We start from the raw sequence: 20,653 nt of genomic DNA on the forward strand, positions 1-20,653 counted from the left end.
CTTTTATTGAGTAAATGAATGAATGAGTAATATGTAAAGAAGATAAATAAAGTAAAATATTTGGTCCTTTTAAAATGATAAAGTAAACTTTCAAGATTGATCAATAAAAAAGGAATAAACAATACTCAGAATGAAAGGATAGAACTACAGATATAGATAGCAGAAATATAAAATTATAAGAACAATTCTATGCTAGTAATTTAAAACTGAGATGAAGTGAAAACTTTTGTAGAAAAATATCTTATGAAAATTGATTTCAAACCAACTATAACACTAAATAGACAGAATTATTAAAGTGACTGAATCAGTAATTAACATACCTCATCAGTGAGCATGTGCAGGCGTGTGTGCACGCGCACGCGTGCGTGCGCGCACACACACACACACACACACACACACACAGTGGACTCATAGTAATTTTACGTGGCAAGTTCTAGGGGTACCTGAGTGGCTCAGTCTGTTAAATGTCTGCCTTCAGCTCAGGTTATGATCCCAGGACCCTGGAATAGAGCCCTGTTCAGCAGGGAGTCTGCTTCTCCCTCACCTTCTGCCCCTCTCCCCCACTCATGCCTTCTCTCTCTCTCACACTCTATTAAATAAATAAATAAAATACTAAGAAAAAATCATGGTAAGTTTCCTACTAAGCTTTTCCAGCAGAGGGGGTTGAAAAACAACATTCCGCAATTTCTTTTCGAAGGTCAGTAAAACTATTATATTCAGACTAAGAGAATATAAAATTATAATCAACAACTATTAACTTGGAAATGCATGTAAATCTCCAAGAATTTTAGCAAGCACAATCTACAAACATATGCAATTCAAGACACTTCAGATTTATTCCAGAAAATAATACTGATTTAACATTAGGAAGTCTATTAATATAATTTATCACATAAACAGATTCAGGGATTTAAAAATATTGATTTTACATATATATATACATATATATATTATATCCAATAACATTCACCACCTATTTTTTATTTTAAAAAAACACTTAGAAAATCAGGAATAAAAAGGAATGTCACTGATAAAATGTAGATTATAGAATCCTATATCAGTCCTCATGTTCAATGGTGACATTTAAGAAGCATTTTCTTTAAAAAGCAGAAATGTCACAAGAATATCAGTTATAATCGTTTCTATTTTAATATATATAGTACAACATAAAGAGAACTCTTTTTCTGGTTCTTTGGTCATATCTAACATGGGGATAACTTCCTAGCTTTCTTTAATGAAAACCTTTCAAAAGATGGAATGCCAGCTGTGTTTCTAGGCAACAGTACTTACACGCAATCCACAGAAATTAGACATCCCTCAAGGCAACCTGAAAGCTATGTCTACAGGGCTGTTACAAGAGAAACTGGTTCCCTTTGGGGACACAGAATTTCCAATTAAACTGATCCTACACACATCTGTTAAGATCTTGTTCTCTCATACCTAAGCTGTCACTTGGACAGTCAAAGAAAACCAGCTCCAGGACTTGGGCAAGGGCTCCCAGGAAAGAGTAACACTAGACACTGCCTACTGCATTTCCTATTTCCTATAAATAATCCTAATGTCATATTTTACCATGTGATTACCTCTAGCCAAGCCTAAGACAACCTCTTAATGGACATTTCAAGAGCCCTGCTTTAGGGGAAGGGGCATGAGGAGACGGGAAGGGAAAGCTGAGTTTCTAAATCTCCACTTTGTGCAAGTCTAAGAAATCACTGTCCTCTCTCCCAAAATGACACTAAAATTCAAGAATTTAAGTAGGCAAGATCAGTCAAAATCTCAAATGTAAGTGCAATGTCAGAGTTAAGTTACCAAGCTGACCTCTGGTTTCCTTTATTTACTTACCTGTGGAAGTTTCCCTTACTTTTCTGAGAGCTAAGCTACACATTTAGAAGGATATTTGCCCCATTTTGTGTAACATTTCTAGGTGTTTTTGGTGGAAGGACTATCCAGAAAATGTAGCCTAACACACTTCCAGAAAAATAAATCTGTGAAATTTCTTCATCTGTTGTGGTTATAATTATTCTATCTGGGTAGTGTAGTAAGTCAAGTGAACAAGGTTCAGGGCTTACTATCACATATTAACCATTTAAAAAGAAAGAAATAAAAGAAAACAAAAAAGAATTCAAACTCATTTTTAATGGGATTTTTGCCCCTGCCTGTTGTCACTTCATTTGTCTACCTCTTTAGAAAGATAAGATGAATTTTTTATTTAAGCACATGTATTTATTAAGTTTCCCATTTTATGAGAGATGTTAATCCTACATTCAGCATGGATTCAAAACACAAGGCTCCAGATATACAACAACACAGCAAGCCAGCTTTGGGAGCCCAAGAAACATTAAGTTCACTTCTTTAATATTTAAAATGTATCAAAGCCTTAGGTGAAACAAACACTATTTATGAAAGAATCTATCTGCAAAGGTAGCATTTCACCTATTCCTTTATGGTTCTCATCCTTTGTTATGCATAATCATTACTCTTAAAATTTTAAAAATCCAGGGGCGCCTGGGTGGCTCAGTGGGTTAAGCCTCTGCCTTCAGCTCAGGTCATGATCTCAGGGTTCTGGGATCGAGTCCCACATTGGGCTCTCTGCTTCCTCCTCTCTCTCTCTCTGCTTCCTCCTCTCTCTCTCTCTGCTTCCTCCTCTTTCTCTCTCTGCTTGCCTCTCTGCCTACTTGTGATCTCTGTCAAATAAATAAAATCTTTAAAAAAAAATTTTTTAAATCCAAACCAAAGAAATCAAAATCTCTCTGGGAAGGACGTGGACATGTTCATTTTTAGAAAGTTCCACAGGTGCTTCTTTCTAAAGGGCAACAACCAAGACTGACAGCTAAAACCCTGAATATTTAAAAATCTATCCCTGGATTAAATCTGAATAATGGATAGCTGTATATGTTTTATACTTATAACGAAAGTAGACAACATATATAGTTACATATAGCACATATATATCACAGCAAATTTTGGTGAATCATAGGATATCATGTTATAGACCTGTATTGAGGGCATCTTAAAAAAACATATTATGAAATGCATTGTCATACTTATAGTAGAGATTTTAATTAAGAAGTTATCCATTGAATGGGGAAGGTGAATTGGTGGAAGGTGGTCAAAAGGTATAAACTTCCAATTAGGAGATAAACCAGGTACAAGGGATGTAATATGCAACACAATGACTATAGCTAATGCTGCTGTGTGATAGGGACATTGCTAAGAGAGTAAATTCTAAAAGTTCTCAATGGAGAAATTTTTTTTTTACCTTTTTCCTTCTTTTTATTATATCTGTATGAGAAGATGGGTGTTACCCAAACTTACTATGGTAATCATTTCATAATATATGTAAATCAAATCATCATGCTGTATGCCTTAAACTTATACATTGATGTATGATAATTACTTCTCAATAAAACCAGAGGAAAAAAGTTATCTGTTATATTATCCAGTGACTCTTCAAACTCTTACTCTTCACAATGCCATGATACTCCATGTGGAAAACCCTAAAGATTCCACCCCAAAATTTCTAGAACTCATACATAATTCAACAAAGTGGCAGGATATAAAAACAATGGACAGAAATCAGCTGCATTTCTGTACACCAACAATAAGACAGAAGGAAGATAAATTAAGGAATTGATCCCACTTATAACTGCACCAAAACCCATAAGATCCGTAAGAATAAACCTAACCATGAAAGAAACTGAGAAAGACACAAAGAAATGGAAAAACATTCCATGTTCATGGGTTGGAGAAACAAATATTAAGATGTTTAAGCTACCTAGAGAAATTTATACATTCAGTACAACTCCTACCAAAATACCATCAACTTTTTTCATAGAACTGGAACAAATAATCCCCAAATTTGTATGGAACCAGAAAAAACCCCAAATAGCCAGAGGAATGTTGAAAAAGAAAACCAAAGTAGGTGGCATCATAATTCCGGACTTCAAGCTATATTACAAAGCTGTAATCATCGAGACAGTATGGTACTGGCACAAAAACAGACACATAGGTCAATGGAACAGAATAGAGAACCCAGAAATGGACCCTCAACTCTATGGTCAACCAATCTTGGGCAAAGCAGGAAAAAAATACCCAATGGAAAAAGGACAGTCTTTTCAACAAATGTTCTTGGGAAAAGTGGACACCCATATGCAGGAGAATTAAACTGGACCATTTCCTTGTACCATACACAAAAGCAGACTCAAAAATGGATGAAAGACTTAAATGTGAGACAGGAATCCATTAAAATCCTAGAGGAAAACACAGGCAGTGACCTCTTTGACCTCAGCTGCAGCAACTTCTTACATCTCCAAAGGCAAGGAAAACAAAGGCAAAATGAACTATTGGGACTTCATGAAGATAAAAAGCTTCTGCACAAAAGAAACAGTCGACAAAACCAAAAGATAGCCAACAGAATGGGAGAAGATATTTGCAAATGTCCTATCAGATAATGGTCTAGTATACAAAATCTATAAAGAACTTACCAAACTCAACACCCAAAAAACAAATAATCCAACCAAGAAATGGGCAGAAGACACAAACAGACATTTCACCAAAGAAGACATACAGATGGCCAACAGACTCATGAAAAAATGCTTACCATCACTCAGTATCAGAGAAATACAAACCAAAACCACAATGATATATCACCTCACACTGGTCAGGATGGCTAAAATTAACAAGTTAGGGAAAAACAGATGTTGGCGAGGATGAGGAGAAAGGGAAACCCTCTCACACTGCTGGTGGGAATCAAAGCTGGTATAGCCACTCTGGAAAATATTGTGGAGGTTCCTCAAAAAGTTGAAAATAGAGAAGCTACCCTAGGACCCAGCAATTGCACTACCAGAGATTTACCCCAAAGACACAAAAGTAGTGATCAGAAGAGACACCTACATCCCTATGTTTATAGAAACAATGTTCATGAGAGCCAAACTATGGAAAGAGACCAGATGTCCACAAATGAATGGGTAAAGAAGATGTGGGGTATGTGTGTGTGTGTGTGTGTGTGTTACAAATTGGAATATTACTCAGCCATCAAAAAATGAAATCTTGCCACTTGCAATGACGTGGATGGAACTGCTAAGTGAAATATGTCAATCAGAGAAAGTCAACTACATAATCTCACTCATGTGGAATTTAAGAACTCATATGTGGAATTTAAGAAACAAAACAAAGGTTTATAGAGGAAGAGAGGGGAAAATAAAACAAGACGAAATCAGACAGGGAGACAAACAATAAGAGACTCTTGAACATAGGAAAAAAAACTGAGGGCTGCTGGAGGGGAGATGGGCAGGGAGATGAATTAACTGGGTGATGGGACAGTAAGGAGGGCACGGGATGTAATGAGTACTGGGTGTTATATAAGACTGATGAATCAATGAACTCTACCTCTGAGACTAATAATATGCTATGTGTTAATTACTTGAAAGTAAATAAAATAAAAATTTAAAAATCATAATAAATTATCCAGTGACTCCATGAGAATTCATAGGCAGATTTTTGAAGTCTCAGAACTAGGTGTACTCTCACAGAGAAATGATTTTTTTTTTTTTTAATACAACATGAATCATGTAACTAACTATTCCTGTACTCTGGCCACTACAAATTTGGATCCAATTTATGGCCAAAACCTAGCCTGTATACAGCATCTCATGACACATATTTTGGGGACTAACGTTATTCCTTCTTTTTCCTTTAGCTCTTAATTCTCATTTTTCCTTTTCATATTTTCAATTTTGTATAATATTTTATCTCACTGTAGGTCATGGATCTCTGTATACTGCCTTAAAACTTTCTATAATAAGGAGATATAGATATATAGATATATAGATATAACTGGAATGATTTGTTTTATACTTAAAGAGAGCGAATGTCAGATGTACAAATACTGTGACAGATAAGAAAGGGAAGTACATGGATAATCACAAGCTCAGCAGGTAATTTAAGTAAATTTAAATACTGCTGAAAATTATAATGCCAGTCTAAAGGGTCTATTACTCAATTTGCAGAGGTAAAAATAATCATGTTACACTTAAAATTAAGATATAGAACACAAATGAATGCAGTAAAACTGAACAAACTGTTCTCAAGCATTGACAATAATAATACAAGGTCTAGAAAAATATCATTTATGAAAAAAAATCATTTATGCCCAAACTATTTAGTGTACAGCTTAAAGTGAAAATAAATCATACAGCAAAGGAAAAATCAGATTTTCTATTAAAAGCCTGATACATATTTTGTATTTGGTCCTTAGAAGACTACATATATTCATTTTTATTTTAATTAATAGACTCTCAGAACTAAACATACCTGGCTATGTAGCTCTCAGTATATGTTTTTCTTTTGTTTGTAACCACACCTGAGGAAGGATTTTTTGCCAAACTTGGTGGTGTGGAATTCCGAGGTTTGATGTTAGTTCTAGAAGAGAGAAAGAGATGGCATAATGAAAAGGTATTGAATAGCAAGCATTTATTTCTTATATTGCTTATTTACATGATTAATTTTGAAGCTGTAGAAAGGTGAATTCAAAAGAGTAAAACTGAATTATTTTAAATCTGAAAACAACAGTAGTTAAAACAAAGGATAAACCAAAGCATTTTGCATTTACTAACATTAACTTGATTGTAAATAAAATTAATTTTAAAAACCGTATATATATATATATATATATATATATATATATATATACGTGTGTGTACACACATATGCTTTACATGAAATTTTAAGTCAATAATCCTGACAGGCATTAGGTTTTTAAAAATTTAAATCTATAATTCCTTCAAAATAGAGAGGTATCTTGTTAAATGCCTATGAATAACTGTTAAATAATGTTATATATTATGAGATATGGTTAAATCCAAGAAAAAACCATAGGCTAACCATTTTAATAATTTTCAATTTATGAAAGCCTGTTTTTGGAAATAGCAACTAAAATAAATGGGTTAATATAATTTTCCCTTTTAAGACTTAATCTCGCCAAGTATACAGCCTGGGCTATCTGCTACTAGTAGAGGATTTCTGGTTGGATTATCACTTAATTCCCTTTATGAAATTTCAGGAAACAAAGAAAGCTCAGAGGGTTGAATGATGGTACAATGGTAAAAGTATAGGATTTGAAATTCAGATGAATCTGGATTCAAATCCCAATTGCTACTGACTAATATGGAGGTAGTGGCCAACCTGTATCCAAGTTCCCCTATTTATAAAGTATGACTATCATCACTTACCTTAGAAGAAATTGTGGATACCAACTGCAATTTATATGAACATTTAGAATAGTTGATGATGATACTATTATTACTATTATCGATATTGATACTGTTTCTAGTCAACATTGACAAAATGTTGCTTATTACTACATTTGGTACAGATTTCTAATTGCTTTCATATATAAAGTTACTTCCTCCTCATAATAATCCAATGGATTAAGTAGTATTAATAACTCCATTTTAGAAATGAGGCAACTGAGGCAAAGAGTGGTTAAGTAACAACCAAGGTGACATCCAGTATGTTGCTGAACTTGGGGTCATATGGTAAATAAAGAGCTAGTTCCTCTTTAGAGATTTAGTCAAATCTTTTCATTTCAGAGATATGCAATATTGTGTTATAGCAACAAACAGAATACTTTTTAAAACTCCTTTAGATTGTAAGTTCTTCAACTATGGCTGAAATTTTTCCCCTTTATAAAAGCAAAGCTGGAGAGTCTGAAAATTCTACATAGCCACCTCCAAAATACACGCAGGTTAATAACTACATCTATTTTTTGAATGCCAAATATGATGCCAGGTACTATGAATACTTTACTTGGTTTAATCTTCATAGCAATCTCAGAAGATATTATTCCCGTTTTAAAATTGAAGAAAATCATATTAGAGAAATTATGTAAGCTACAAAGCTATTACAAGGCTACAGTATTTGAACCTGAATTTAGGTGGGTCATATTACAAATCTTATTATATTCAATATGGAATGCTGTCTGTTGTTCAAAGAGAGGCTGCTTTGAATAGTTACTTCAAATTTTTTCTAAACTTTGACTAGAACCATCTTGGTAAATGATTGGGTTACCCTGGCCCTCTTCAAATGCCTGCTGATAGTCTAACCATGACATATACTCTACTCTTAAATAGCCCTCTAGGAAGTTGAACTGCTATAGTACCTTTTCAGGAATTCAATCTCTAAGAAAATCACTGCCAAACAATAGCAATTCCTCCAGTGAGAGTTGTAAGAGAACTAGAAAGGACAAATTTTTTATTTTTTGGCTCTAGAACAAAGCCTTGTTAGAAATCCTATCACCTTCATTTAATATGTACATGAGATACACAGATAATACAAATACACCTATGGATATAGACACATAACCTCACCATATCTATGAAGTTATTCAAAGAATTAGAAAATAATGCTTAAAAAAAAAAAGAATTAGAAAATAAAAAGTAGGGGGAGAAAAAAAGAAGAGAAAAATTAGAGAAAATAAGATTATCATCAGTAACCATCATTCTTAACTACCTATTATGTACTTTTAGTAACTGTTTCTAAGAGGTGGAATCTGAGCATAGGGAACCATTCTTAAGAGATTGGTAAGAACAGTCTTGATCAGTACTTAAAACATGTTGACATAATCTCACATGGTCAACACTTTTTTGTTCCTGTCCAGAGTTTGAAAAATGCTACCCTTATTCTGTACCTGCAGTCTGCTTGTTCTAGGTCAAAAAATAACAAAAAGAAGGTTTAATTTTGGAATTATACTTACTCCACCTTATTGTTAATCAGTGTTTCTTTGAAACACATTTCAGAGAGACTAGAGAACAACAACAGTACTAAGAAAAATGGCTCAGGGCACAAATTCTTCCTCGTATGATTTATCATGAACTACTTAAAAATAACACATGGGTGCTGCTAATATTTTAAAGGTTTCTCCCAACTTTATTTTCTATTTAATTAAATTAATCCTTCTTTTCGTATGTGGTAAGACAATGCTGTAGTAGGAGCTGGTTTAAAAGCTAACTAAGAGGGGCACCTGGGTGGCTCAGTGGGTTAAAGCCTCTGCCTTTGGCTGGGGTCATGATCCCAGAGTCCTGTGACTGACCCCACATCGAGCTCTCTGCTCAGCAGGGAGCTTGCTTCCCCCTCTCTCTGCCTGCCTCTCTGCCTACTTGCGATCTGTCAAATAAATAAATAAAATCTTAAAAAAAAAAAAATAAAAGTTAACTAAGTGAACTCTGTTTAATAATATATTTTTCAACTTTAATAAGTAATTTATCTGATTCAAATTTCATCATTTTAAAATGGGAGAGCCAGAGTTGGTATTAGAGCCCCATCTAGAAAACCCTTTAGACTTCTATGGAAGAGTTCCAAGGTGACTGCCCTTGCCACTCACCTCTGTTTTCAGCTTTCTGTGCCAGTACAGAGGAGAGTGTCATATCTTTTTCCCCATTTTATGTGGAATTTGTAGCAATTTAACCAAAAGACTGAAAATCCCTAGACTGAATATTCTCTAAAATCTCTTTGTTTTCTGCCTTTTTATAATTAATCATCCTAACTAAAAAATAATACAGCAATATTACATATTATGTATGGCATAATATCCCCTGTACTCTTCTATTTGAGCATATTACTCCTAAGGGGTGACTGTGTGACACAGTCAGTTAAGCATTCGACTCCTGATTCCAGTGTAGGTGGTGATCTTGGGTTCATGGAATTAAGACCTGCATCAGGCTTCATGCAAGGGTGGGGTCTGCTTGGGAGTCTTTTTTCCTCTTCCTCTGCCCCTCGTGCCCTGTGCCCTGTGCTCTCTCTCAAATAAATAAATCTTTAAAAATATATATATACTCTTGAAAGAAAGCTTCATAAAGATAACAATCATTGAAGGTGACTAATATTTCAACCCCTCTAAAAGTTAAAATTTAATAGAAATAAATGTATGCTAAAAACAGCTTTATTTAGAACAACAGAAATGTTCATCTGACACATAGTGTTTTAAATCCTATAAGATTATTTAGCACTTCTTGGCTTAAAAATGATTAAAATAAGATTTTTTAAAATATAGGAATGTATAAGTTTATAGTATTCAATTATACAAAGGCTTTAAGGAAATATCTGAAAAAGGTTAACCAAACTGAGTTACAAATACTTACTTGTAAATGGGTAATAACTCATGTCTTTTGATGGCACTGTCTGATTTTGTATCACTGTCATACAACCTTTGCACATGTCTTCCAGTTCGAAGTGGAGGGCCTAACTTGTCCATCTTACTATTAAAATATATAAAGGTGTACCCATAAGGAGACTGCTGTTTGTTTCTTTATATTAAAAAAAAAATTTTTTTTAAACATTATTCTGGTTCATCAGAAATCTACCCCCCACGCTCTTAATTACTGGACTGCCAGGCTAAGGACTGTCAAAAAGAATCCTTGGATGTCATACAATGTCCGCTATTAGATATGACAATTCTGCCGCTCCTGGCCACCCTGCCAGTTGTGATGAACACCCAAACAAACGCCACATTTATACACAGCAGGGCATTGGAAGCAATAAAGAAATTTAAGAAGGACAAAAATTGTTTCAAATAAAATTTGTGAACCTAGATAGAAGTGAACTAGAAATTACTATCCTGATAAGTAAGTCTGAGCTGATATTCCTTGAGTTCACAAATAATCTAATTTTTCTCCTTCCCTGATTTCATAGTACTTTTCTCCTTTTTCTGATTATTTTATAATTTTTCTTGCATTTAAAATTCCAAGTATAAAGCAATCAAATAAATATTTATATCTTTAACTCTATCTGATTTTATAACAAAGAATGATTATGAAATTTGTACAGAGAATATAAAGCATGATGTATGAAAAAACAGGGTTGGCAATCTGAAAAATCACATGTAGAAATGTTAAGTGGACCTGCTAGCCATCTGAAGTTCTCTTTTTTTTAACCAAAAGTATAAAGGAGCTCCACCTGGAGGAAAATAGGAATAACTGCAGGTTTGTAGAGATGTCATTGTTTTACATAAACCAAATAACTGAATCCTATGTAATATTACCAACCAATATTCACTCATTGTAGGGAGCAGTGAAAATTAAATTAGGAAGGTAGGAGAACTATCTTAAACAACTACTGAATAACACATTACTGCTTGTTAACTTAAAAAGGATACTCTTTTTAAGGGATGCTTGTTTGCTCCAATGCACTCTTCCACTTACTCGTTAACCCTACAAATCATGAGCACCTACTATGTATCAGGCACTATGCTACACTCTGGGGACACTGTGGTAAATGCATTTTGGCATTTAGTGTCTAAAAGAAGCTGTTCATTGTTCTAGATTATAAAGGGCTCTACAGAGGAACACACTTTATTAATATTTATATTCTTTTGGTATCCTATACATAGCAGGTATTTTATTATGAAAGTTGTTATTAATACTTTACAGATGGTGGTGCTTGTCCATTTGCTGTGTTATAAATTCAACTCAGATGATCTACTTATGTATATGTATATGTGATTTATATATACATATACACACACACAATTCAAATGTTACGTAGGCTAAATGTCAGTAAATATTATTCTTAAGTTCAAATCACTTACATTCTTCTATAGTTTGTTACTGTTATTCTATGTTGTTATCAAGGTATAACCAAACAAAAACAAAATTCATAAGTCTCAATAATAAAATCAAGATTATATTTTTACTATGTAAAAATTTATATGGTGTATTTATTTCATAAGCTACACATAATTCTTGTGCAAATCTATATATAAATTTTATATATTTGAATATATTTTTATATATTAACCTTGATTACATATATATATTTTTTGCCATGCAATAATAATCTGCATTGGGGTAATTATATAAATTTAAAAGTTATTAGTTCATGAAAGTATTTAAATCTTTCCCTAAACTAACCCTCATCTTAAGATATGACAAACCATTTCTCAGTACCATCTTCATATTTATTTTAGTGAGCATGAACACTTCCTTGCTCACATCTCCTTTTCTAACAAATCCCTTCATTTTGGTTCCTCAATCTCCAATAGGACTAAAGTTAAGTCAAAGCAGCAACAAGACAAAGGGCTATTTGGGAAGAAATTAAAATCTTTGCAAAAGTAGTAAACTTTTAAAAAGGTGTTTTAAAAAGGTGTTCGAAGGCTTCAACAGATTGATCCTTGGTTGAAGTTTCTTTGCCTTTCTTAGTCTTGCAAATCATCAATAACTGACTTAAGGAAAGAAATAAAATGAGTATAAGAACCAGGAAACCTGTGTCTATTTCATGTTGTGTTCAGACCTCAGGTGTACTGGGTGTTTCAGATTAGGAAAAAAAATTACCTTTACTGATGTTAACACTGAATTTATACATCTGGAGTTACTTTGAGAATTAATAAATTTGGGCAAAGACAACAAAAAGCCTACTTTGTTATGTATTTTTAAATTATTCACAAAGTTTGAAGAACATAATTTCAACGTGGCAGTAATCCACAATGGAACTATCGATACCAATGTTTTTAGCGTGTTTCTATGCTATTTTTCTTTTAAAAGTTTCAATTTGGTAATGTTGATTATATACCCAAGGGCTGAAAGAAATTAGGCTGAAATAAATAAATCCATTCAGCAGTAGATGCAGTCTTGCCACTGCTAAGGAAAACATAAGAGGGTATTGTGAAGTCAACTAAGCACACCCACATAGCACACATCTGGTGCAGACTAAGCAATTCGATATACATAATATGATTTCAATCCCATATGAAATTCAAAGATATGTCCTTAAATTGGTACCTAGATTTGGTTAGAGTCAACATCAAAGTATATTTTTAACTTCTTGCTATTCTTTTAATGCAAGCACAGAAATGCGTTGGATAAAAAAAAGTTTAAAAATCCTTTGGTGGGGTGCCTGGGTGGCTCAGTGGGTTAGGCCTCTGTCTTCAGCTCAGGTCAGGAACTCAGGGTCCTGGGATTGAGCCCCACATCGGACTCTCTGCTAAACAGGGAGCCTGTTTCCCCCCTCTCTCTGCCTGCCTCTCTGCCTGCTTGTGATCTTCGTCTGTCAAATGAAGAAATAAAATCTTAAAAAAGATTTTATTTCTTTATTTTACAGAGAGATAGATCACAAATAGGCAGAGTAGCAGGCAGAGAGAAGGAGAAGCAGGCTCCTTACTGAGCAGAGAGCCCGTTGTGGGGCTCAATCCCAGGACCCTGGGACCATGACCTGAGCTGAAGGCAGAGGCTTAACGTTACCTCTGAGCCATGCAGGCTCAGAGCACCCCAGAAATAAAATCTTTAAAAAAAAAAAAAATCCTTTGGTTCCATGGACCACTAACCTACAAAGTTCCCAGATACTTCACATGACTTAAATACATATATATATACATATATATCTACTGTTAAATAATCCTTAAAATCCATAACTTCAAATTATAAATGTCCAATTCCTATGATAATTTACTTATTCTAAAATAGAGAATGCCAACTTTTCTTGTGAAGGGTCAGACAGTAAATATTTTAAGCTTTAATGGCTATGCTATCTCTGTCAAATACTCATCTGTGCCACTGTAGCATGAAAGCAATCACAGACAATACATAAATAATTGGGTGTGGCCATATTCCAATAAACCAGTTCTTGGGCAAGTTTTGGCTCTCAGGTCATAGTTCAAAAAGATCAACTGCTCTAGAATATAAAATTCCATATATGAGAGGATGCCAGTACTTTAAGATTTTGAAAATATATCAGTGATTTTTAAAGGTTTTCCATAGGGGCACCTGGGTGGCTCAGTGGGTTAAAGCCACTGCCTTCGACTCAGGTCATGATCCCAGAGTCCTGGGATCAAGCCCTGCATCGGCTCTCTGCTCAGCAGGGAGCCCGTGTCCCCCCACCGCCTCTGTTTGCCTCTCTGCCTACTTGTGATCTCTGTCTGTCAAATAAATAAATAAAATCTTTTAAAAAAATTAAAAATAAAGGTTTTCCATATATTAAAGAACTTGATAGATAATAACGTTATCTTGTAATCCCAGACAAATATATATTACTGTCAAACTAATATATTTTATAGATGATGAACTGTAATTTTGACCAAGACTTTTTAATATAAAATGACTATATGTAGTTGAGTATAACTGCCCCAATATAATAGTGTATCTAAAAAGAAATAATACTTTAGCAAGCTTTCATAATATTTATAGCTGAGAATGAATTCACATTTTAAGAAATACTTGGCAATGAAATCAACCTACAGGAATAGGTTTTACTTTGAAATAAACACTGACCTTGGGAAGGTCCTTGTTTATTGTTGATACCATAAGAGTGAATTACTCAGAAGCATGCAAACCACTCAGTCTTACAAGACTGTGACAACCCTGATATAATAAAAAGATGACTTCTGAAAGAATATTGAAAAAAAAATCTACCATTTTGCATTTTGTATCTTCACAGACACACATAGTTATGATGTTCTGGGGCATTTAAAGTTTTGAAATGTGTCACACTTTTGATCCTAAACTTATCAAATCTTATACATATGGCAAAGCCAATAACCTTAATCACTGGTATCCATATAAGAAGCCACACTACAATTCTAGGTTGTTTTAGGCATTTCTAGATCAATAATAAATGATAGAGAAGATTATAAAAATCTAAACAATGTTCCACACAAATTCAATTCACACAAAATCAAAAGACTGGCTTATGAGAAAAGCCTGTTTCTACTTATACAAAAATGTACTTAAAAACCAGATATTTGTTTCTTACTGTTGTCAATATAATTAAAATATGAGAAATCAAATTCAATTTATTAAGAAATGCTTCTTGAATGCATTCTGTTGCTCTACTTTTTCATGTCTGTTTGGGGAAAGACAACAAAAAACCCGCTTTTTTTTTTTTGTTTTTCATAGCAACTGAACAGAAGTAAATCTTTGATATTTGATATTTTAACTACTGAAAATTATCAGCTAAAATGTCCATTTTGGTTGGTAATTAACCACTAAGAAAACACAAATCTCAAGGTATGACTGTATAAATTCGCTGACACAATTCAAATATGGTAATGTTTATTTAAAATCTTTGTGTTTCACCATACTTCTCAAATTCCCTAGGATTAAAGATAGTCATCTTTTACAATAAGAGAACATTTTTCCATTGAGGGAATTTTTTGCTTTTAAAAAAATGTGATAAAAGTGGTTGACCCACAGGTTATCTAGAAGTTAACTAACAAACAAGAATTTTTCCAAGATAAATTTTTCTGCAGGGTGATTTCAATATATGCTAAATATTACAGATCACTGGTATGCATGAGTAAAGCTGGCCACAATAAAAATTATATACACAAGGCTTTAAACAATCACGAGTTACTGAAATGGCTCTATTTCACTAATCTCAGAAGGATCTTCATTTCTTTCTACAGCTAACCAGATGTCTTAATTCCACCTTTACTCAGTCCTGAAGGATCTGTAGTCATAGAAATAATGATTGCCATAGAATTCTCAATTATCCCACCAGTACCAGGACCATGGTTCTTTGATGTGCCAACAGGTTGACAAATGAAGGATTTAATTTGTTAATTCATTGTTTGTCTCATTTATTCACCAAAAATTTATTGTGTGTCTATATGCCAGACATTATACTACATTTTATAGTTATATCTGTAAGCAAGGCAGACACACAGAGCTTTGCTACCAGAGCTTACAATCTAGCGAGGGAAAAAAACAACATAATAAATACCAAGTCAATACACTCAATAATTCTTAAAAGGAAAAGAAAAAAATGAACTCTGACACTAAATAGATAGCTATGAACGGTTCTATTTAATATAGTAATATAGTAATGTTCCAGATAATATGGTAATATATAGGCCATAAGCAAACACCAAGCCTCTTCATAGCAGTTAGAAACATTCTTCTAACATATAAGGACTATATATAAAATGTACAATTGGGAATCTACAGAGATATGTTTGACAGTTTAATACAATGTGAGACCACAAGAAATTTAAAATCTTTATGGCATTGTAAGCAGTGCATAATTTATAAAATTACTGTGCTCAAAGTCTTTGCTTTTTAGTAAAGACAAATTTTCTCCTAGGGATTATATAAATGTTGCTCAAATTATGTTAGGTCATGATGCTGCCAACATCTAACCAAAGTCAGAGAATGTTGTGAGTGAGACAAAAGAGATATGCACAAAGTCATATAGGTATTCATTGGCAAAGCAGGATCTTGAAGCCTAGATTTCTAATCCAAAGTTAGTGCTACTTTTCATTATACCAGCCAGCTTAACAAGCCCTATTAAGAATATAAGGGAGAGTGTGAGTACAACTTAATATGGCCATCTGACAAAATTACCAGTATGAGGGGAAAGGCACTAAAAAATATCAGCTTTTAATTCATAATTCATAAATCAAACTACAACACAACATGGAAGGCAATTCTGTGATATGGTAAAAAGGATTTGTAAAAGTTAAAATACATATTGCCATCTACACCTTAACTAAAAATGATTAGTTAACTCAGTAGAGAAACTAAAAAATAAAACAAAATCAGTTTTTTTTTTTTACCACTGAAAGATGAGAACATTTTACTTTTCAGCCACCTGTTCTACTGCTAACCTGTCTCTTTCCTAAGGATAGCCTATGTTTTCTTTTTGAAGCACAACAAAAAGAAAAACATTTAAACTAATTGAATCTTATTAGTTGATTTTTTCCTTTTTCTGCAATGATAATTATATTAAACTCCTTTTAGATTTTGTACTTTCTGTGTAGTCCAAATTAGGAAACAAAAGACAGTTGCTCTCACTTGATAAATAACCCTATACACATTTCCTACACTAAAAAAAAGTGATAACCCATATCTGAAAATAATGAGCATTGTATTTCCTAAACCAACTTTAACAGTATCTGTGAAGTATATACTAAGCCTTCAGTCTAAAGATCACATGGTAACCCTTAAATTTTCTCATTTACCAAAATGGAAGAGAAAGGGAGTTTCTACTGAGATAAGAGGATTTCTAAAATCTCAAGTGTTACCAACCATTTTTCCCACATTAAAATAACTGTGGAAAGCTTAATAATGCTACTTTCTTAAAAGTCACATATATAAAACTGTAGAAAGATAAAAAGTATATTAAAAGTATTAAATAAGTGGAAAATAATCATCCACTGTTAATATTTCAGCATATTTTGTCTTTTTTGTCTACACACATTTTTATAGTTTCTATCTCAGTATACATAGGAGTTTGTATCCTACATTCTTACCTTGTTATAGTAGAATTATATGTTTTATAGTTGCATGGTATCCCTGTATAGATTGTTATAATTTGCTATTCAAACAAAGGTAGAAATTTAGGTGGTTTTATTTTTTTTAACATTGTAATCAAACCATATGAAAAAAACCAATGTTTTGAGCCAAAGAGACTCCAATTTGTAACCTGCTTCTAACTCTTAATAGCTGTATGGTTTTGGGCAAATTGTTTTTGCTTCTCTGACCCTCATCCTATGGTGGTAGGGTAGTTTTAATAAAAAATATATGAAAAAATGTCTAACACAGTGCCTGATACATAATGTTTCATAAGTAATGGTTACACAAAAATCTTCTGTATTTCAAATGATTTCCTTAGACTAGATTTCCAGAAGTAAAATTATTCAAAAAGTACGAATGTTTTTTGAGCTCTGGATACATGCCACCAGATTTTTTCCAAAATGGTTATCCTAATAGAACTTCAACAGTACTGTATGTGCCCCTGACCAGCAATATGTTAAAAGGGAAATGAATTTTTGAAAGAAAATCAAGGTTAATAAAAGTCAATTACCTAAATAAAATAAAACCTTAGTATCATTTGCGTATGGAGTGTGTATATGTGTGTGTGTGTGTGTGTATCACTAATCAATTAAATTCAAATAGACTTACCCTACATGAGGGGCTGCTATCCCTTTATGGGAAGGAGATAAGGTCTGAAGTTTGTTTCCCAAAGAGCTGTTAACTGAAGACACTTTACCTGAAGGCACACCTTATAATAAAAAAGGTTATTGGTTTTAATGACATTCTGAAAAGGAAAAATCACATAACACAGAGCACCTGACAAGGAAAACAATGCTTTAGTGGCAATAAATCTTTGCAGCAATAGATCCAAACAAGTTATGAACTAAGAAAAGGTTTTTTAAAAATTAAATTTCCAGAGAACATATAGCACCCTTCATTTCTAATTTTTATATTTATTTATCATAATTTACATATAAATAAAGGTATACATTAGTTAGTCAATATCTCCTTCAAGTCATTAATCATGTGTCTATTAGGACAATTGTCAAGTTCAGAGCAGTATATATAGAAATGAAGGGGAAATACTGCGGTCAAAGAAATCAAGAAAAGAACTTGGTCAACACTCTGAATAGGTGATGTATCAGTAACAACATCAAGAATAGACATTTAAGGTGGGAAAAAAAGGCTATAAAATATCCTAAGTAGAAAGTTTTTGAAAGTTACTTTATTTTTACCCAGAAAGAATTACATATCCTCCACATCTCTTTCCAATTATAAATCTATTTTAATAATCCCAAGCAGAACACTATCTTCATTTCTGTCTCTACAAACAAACAAAAAACAACAATAATAACAATAAAAAAAACCCACGTTATTAATGGAGCTCATTACCTACAACAGTTTTGCTAGTGCCACTTGGTTGTGGTAACCGTGAAGATCCTGATGGTACAGTTCCAGGAGAATTTGACTTTTTAAGTGCAGGCGGCTTATACTAAAATAATGAAAATAAAATATTTTATCAACATTACTTTTTGAATACAGGTTGTAAACTGCATTTCAAAAGCTCACATACTATTTTTTTTTTAAAGCTTTTTTTTTTTTTTTTTTAAAGATTTTATTTATTTATTTGACAGAGAGAGATCACAAGTAGGCAGAGAGGCAGGCAGAGAGAGAGGAGGAAGCAAGCTCCCCGCTGAGCAGAGAGCCCGATGCGGGACTCGATCCCAGGACCCTGAGATCATGACCTGAGCCGAAGGCAGCGGCTTAACCCACTGAGCCACCCAGGCGCCCCAAAAGCTCACATACTCTTAAATGAGCAATTTTCCTTATTAGCTACTGAATTACAGAAATTGAGAAAGGATAGATTAAAATATATCACCTCAGAGAGAGGTTTCCCAAAATATGCTCCATCTCAAAACTAGTGTACTGAAAGTTTGACTCAGATATTCCATTGCTAAAATAAACTAAGAGCAGCTTTGCCCAGTCCATAGAAAAAAAAAAAAGTCAAATGGAAAAAATTTCTTCAATGTTAAGATTTTAAATGCCAAACAAATATTAATAGAAAAACTTACAAACACCCAATGATGATCACTTAGCAATGCAGCTTTAAAGGTCCAAATTTTTACATGTTCCTGGGTATGGTTTTATGTTTCATTTATATAATTCAGTCATATTTCCTACTGACAATAATTCATAAGATTACAAATAAGTTTGCAAGTTTTACAAGGGTTGCCTTATGGATCTCCGGAACATGAAGGGAAAGAATTCTGGCTTCACTGTTCTCACCAGATCATATTAAATGAATAGAACATGCGTTGAGGAAAGATAGGCTATTTTTTTTCTCTACTTTCTAGAAAGACAGCATTATCAATTTTATTTTACTATCTCTTACCTGAGTCAAATTTTGCTGTTACTGAGTATTAAAGTGTCTTATTGGTCACCTGCTCCAATATAAAAAACTGAATTTGCCCAAAGGTATACCCCAACTAACAAACAGAAAAGAAATTAAGACTCATGCCACTTTAGTTCTTGCCCTATGCTTCAACTAGAAAGTGATGACTGTACATGAGATTTAGCCCAATACCACAGTTAGACTCCTTAGGACTTTATGTGAAAAGCTGGTTTTAAACACAATATTCAAAAATCAAATCATATTTTATAACCAATAATCAGTATAAAATTTTAGATGCACTACAACTAAAAACTGCTAGCTAAACACAAATTTTAAAGTCAAATATTACAACCTTCAAAATTTAGTATGTGCCCTTATAAGGAAAATAAATCTTGATAAAAAAGCTTCTCTCTCTCTCTCTCTCTCTCTCTCACACACACACACACACACACACACACATCCCATGCACATTTGGCACTATTGCACCAGAAGCGGAAATTTCTTAAGCACTTGGCAACCTTCAATATCTGTCAAATGGACACATGACTGGGATCCTTTGGAGATAAGCCATATTAAGTCACTGTTTCCTTGAAAACCTAAGGGGTGTTTCTGGTTTAAAAAGGCAACTGGCAACTGATAAATCACTGAACTCTACTACTGAAACTAATAACACACTATATGTTAACTAATTAATTTTAAATAAAATAAAAACAAATAAATTTTTTAAAAGGGGGAAAAGAGGGCATCTGGGGGCCGCTGAATCAGTTGAGTGACTCAGACTCTTGGTTTTAGCTCAGGTCATGAACTTGGGAATGTGAGATCACCAGGGTCGGGCTCCAGGCTGAGCAGAGAGTATGCTTAGGGATTTTCTCCCTCTGCCCCTTCCCCACTCACACATCTGTGAGCTCTCTCTCTCTCTCTAAAAGGAATAAATCTTTAAATTTAATTAATTTAAATTTAATTAACATCAGTTAATACCAGTGTCTCCCACTAAAATACCAATGAAGATATTAGGAAAGATTTT

At 33.5% G+C, this 20,653-nt stretch overlaps 1 protein-coding gene across 2 annotated transcripts in view; it reads right to left on the reverse strand.

Annotated features, from left to right (window-relative positions):
* The window catches only part of ZC2HC1A (zinc finger C2HC-type containing 1A), a 52,729-nt gene that overhangs the window by 8,323 nt on the left and 23,753 nt on the right, over positions 1-20,653 (reverse strand). For both annotated transcript variants that reach the window (XM_059166165.1, XM_059166164.1), the window contains exons 6-8: positions 18,630-18,729; positions 17,886-17,985; positions 6,313-6,420 (exon numbers count right to left, since the gene is read on the reverse strand). In XM_059166165.1, coding sequence (XP_059022148.1) covers positions 6,313-6,420; positions 17,886-17,985; positions 18,630-18,729 — 308 coding nt within the window. The remainder of the gene's footprint in view (positions 1-6,312; positions 6,421-17,885; positions 17,986-18,629; positions 18,730-20,653) is intronic.

Source organism: Mustela lutreola, chromosome 3 (assembly GCF_030435805.1).
Source record: "Mustela lutreola isolate mMusLut2 chromosome 3, mMusLut2.pri, whole genome shotgun sequence".
Taxonomy (NCBI): domain Eukaryota; kingdom Metazoa; phylum Chordata; class Mammalia; order Carnivora; family Mustelidae; genus Mustela; species Mustela lutreola.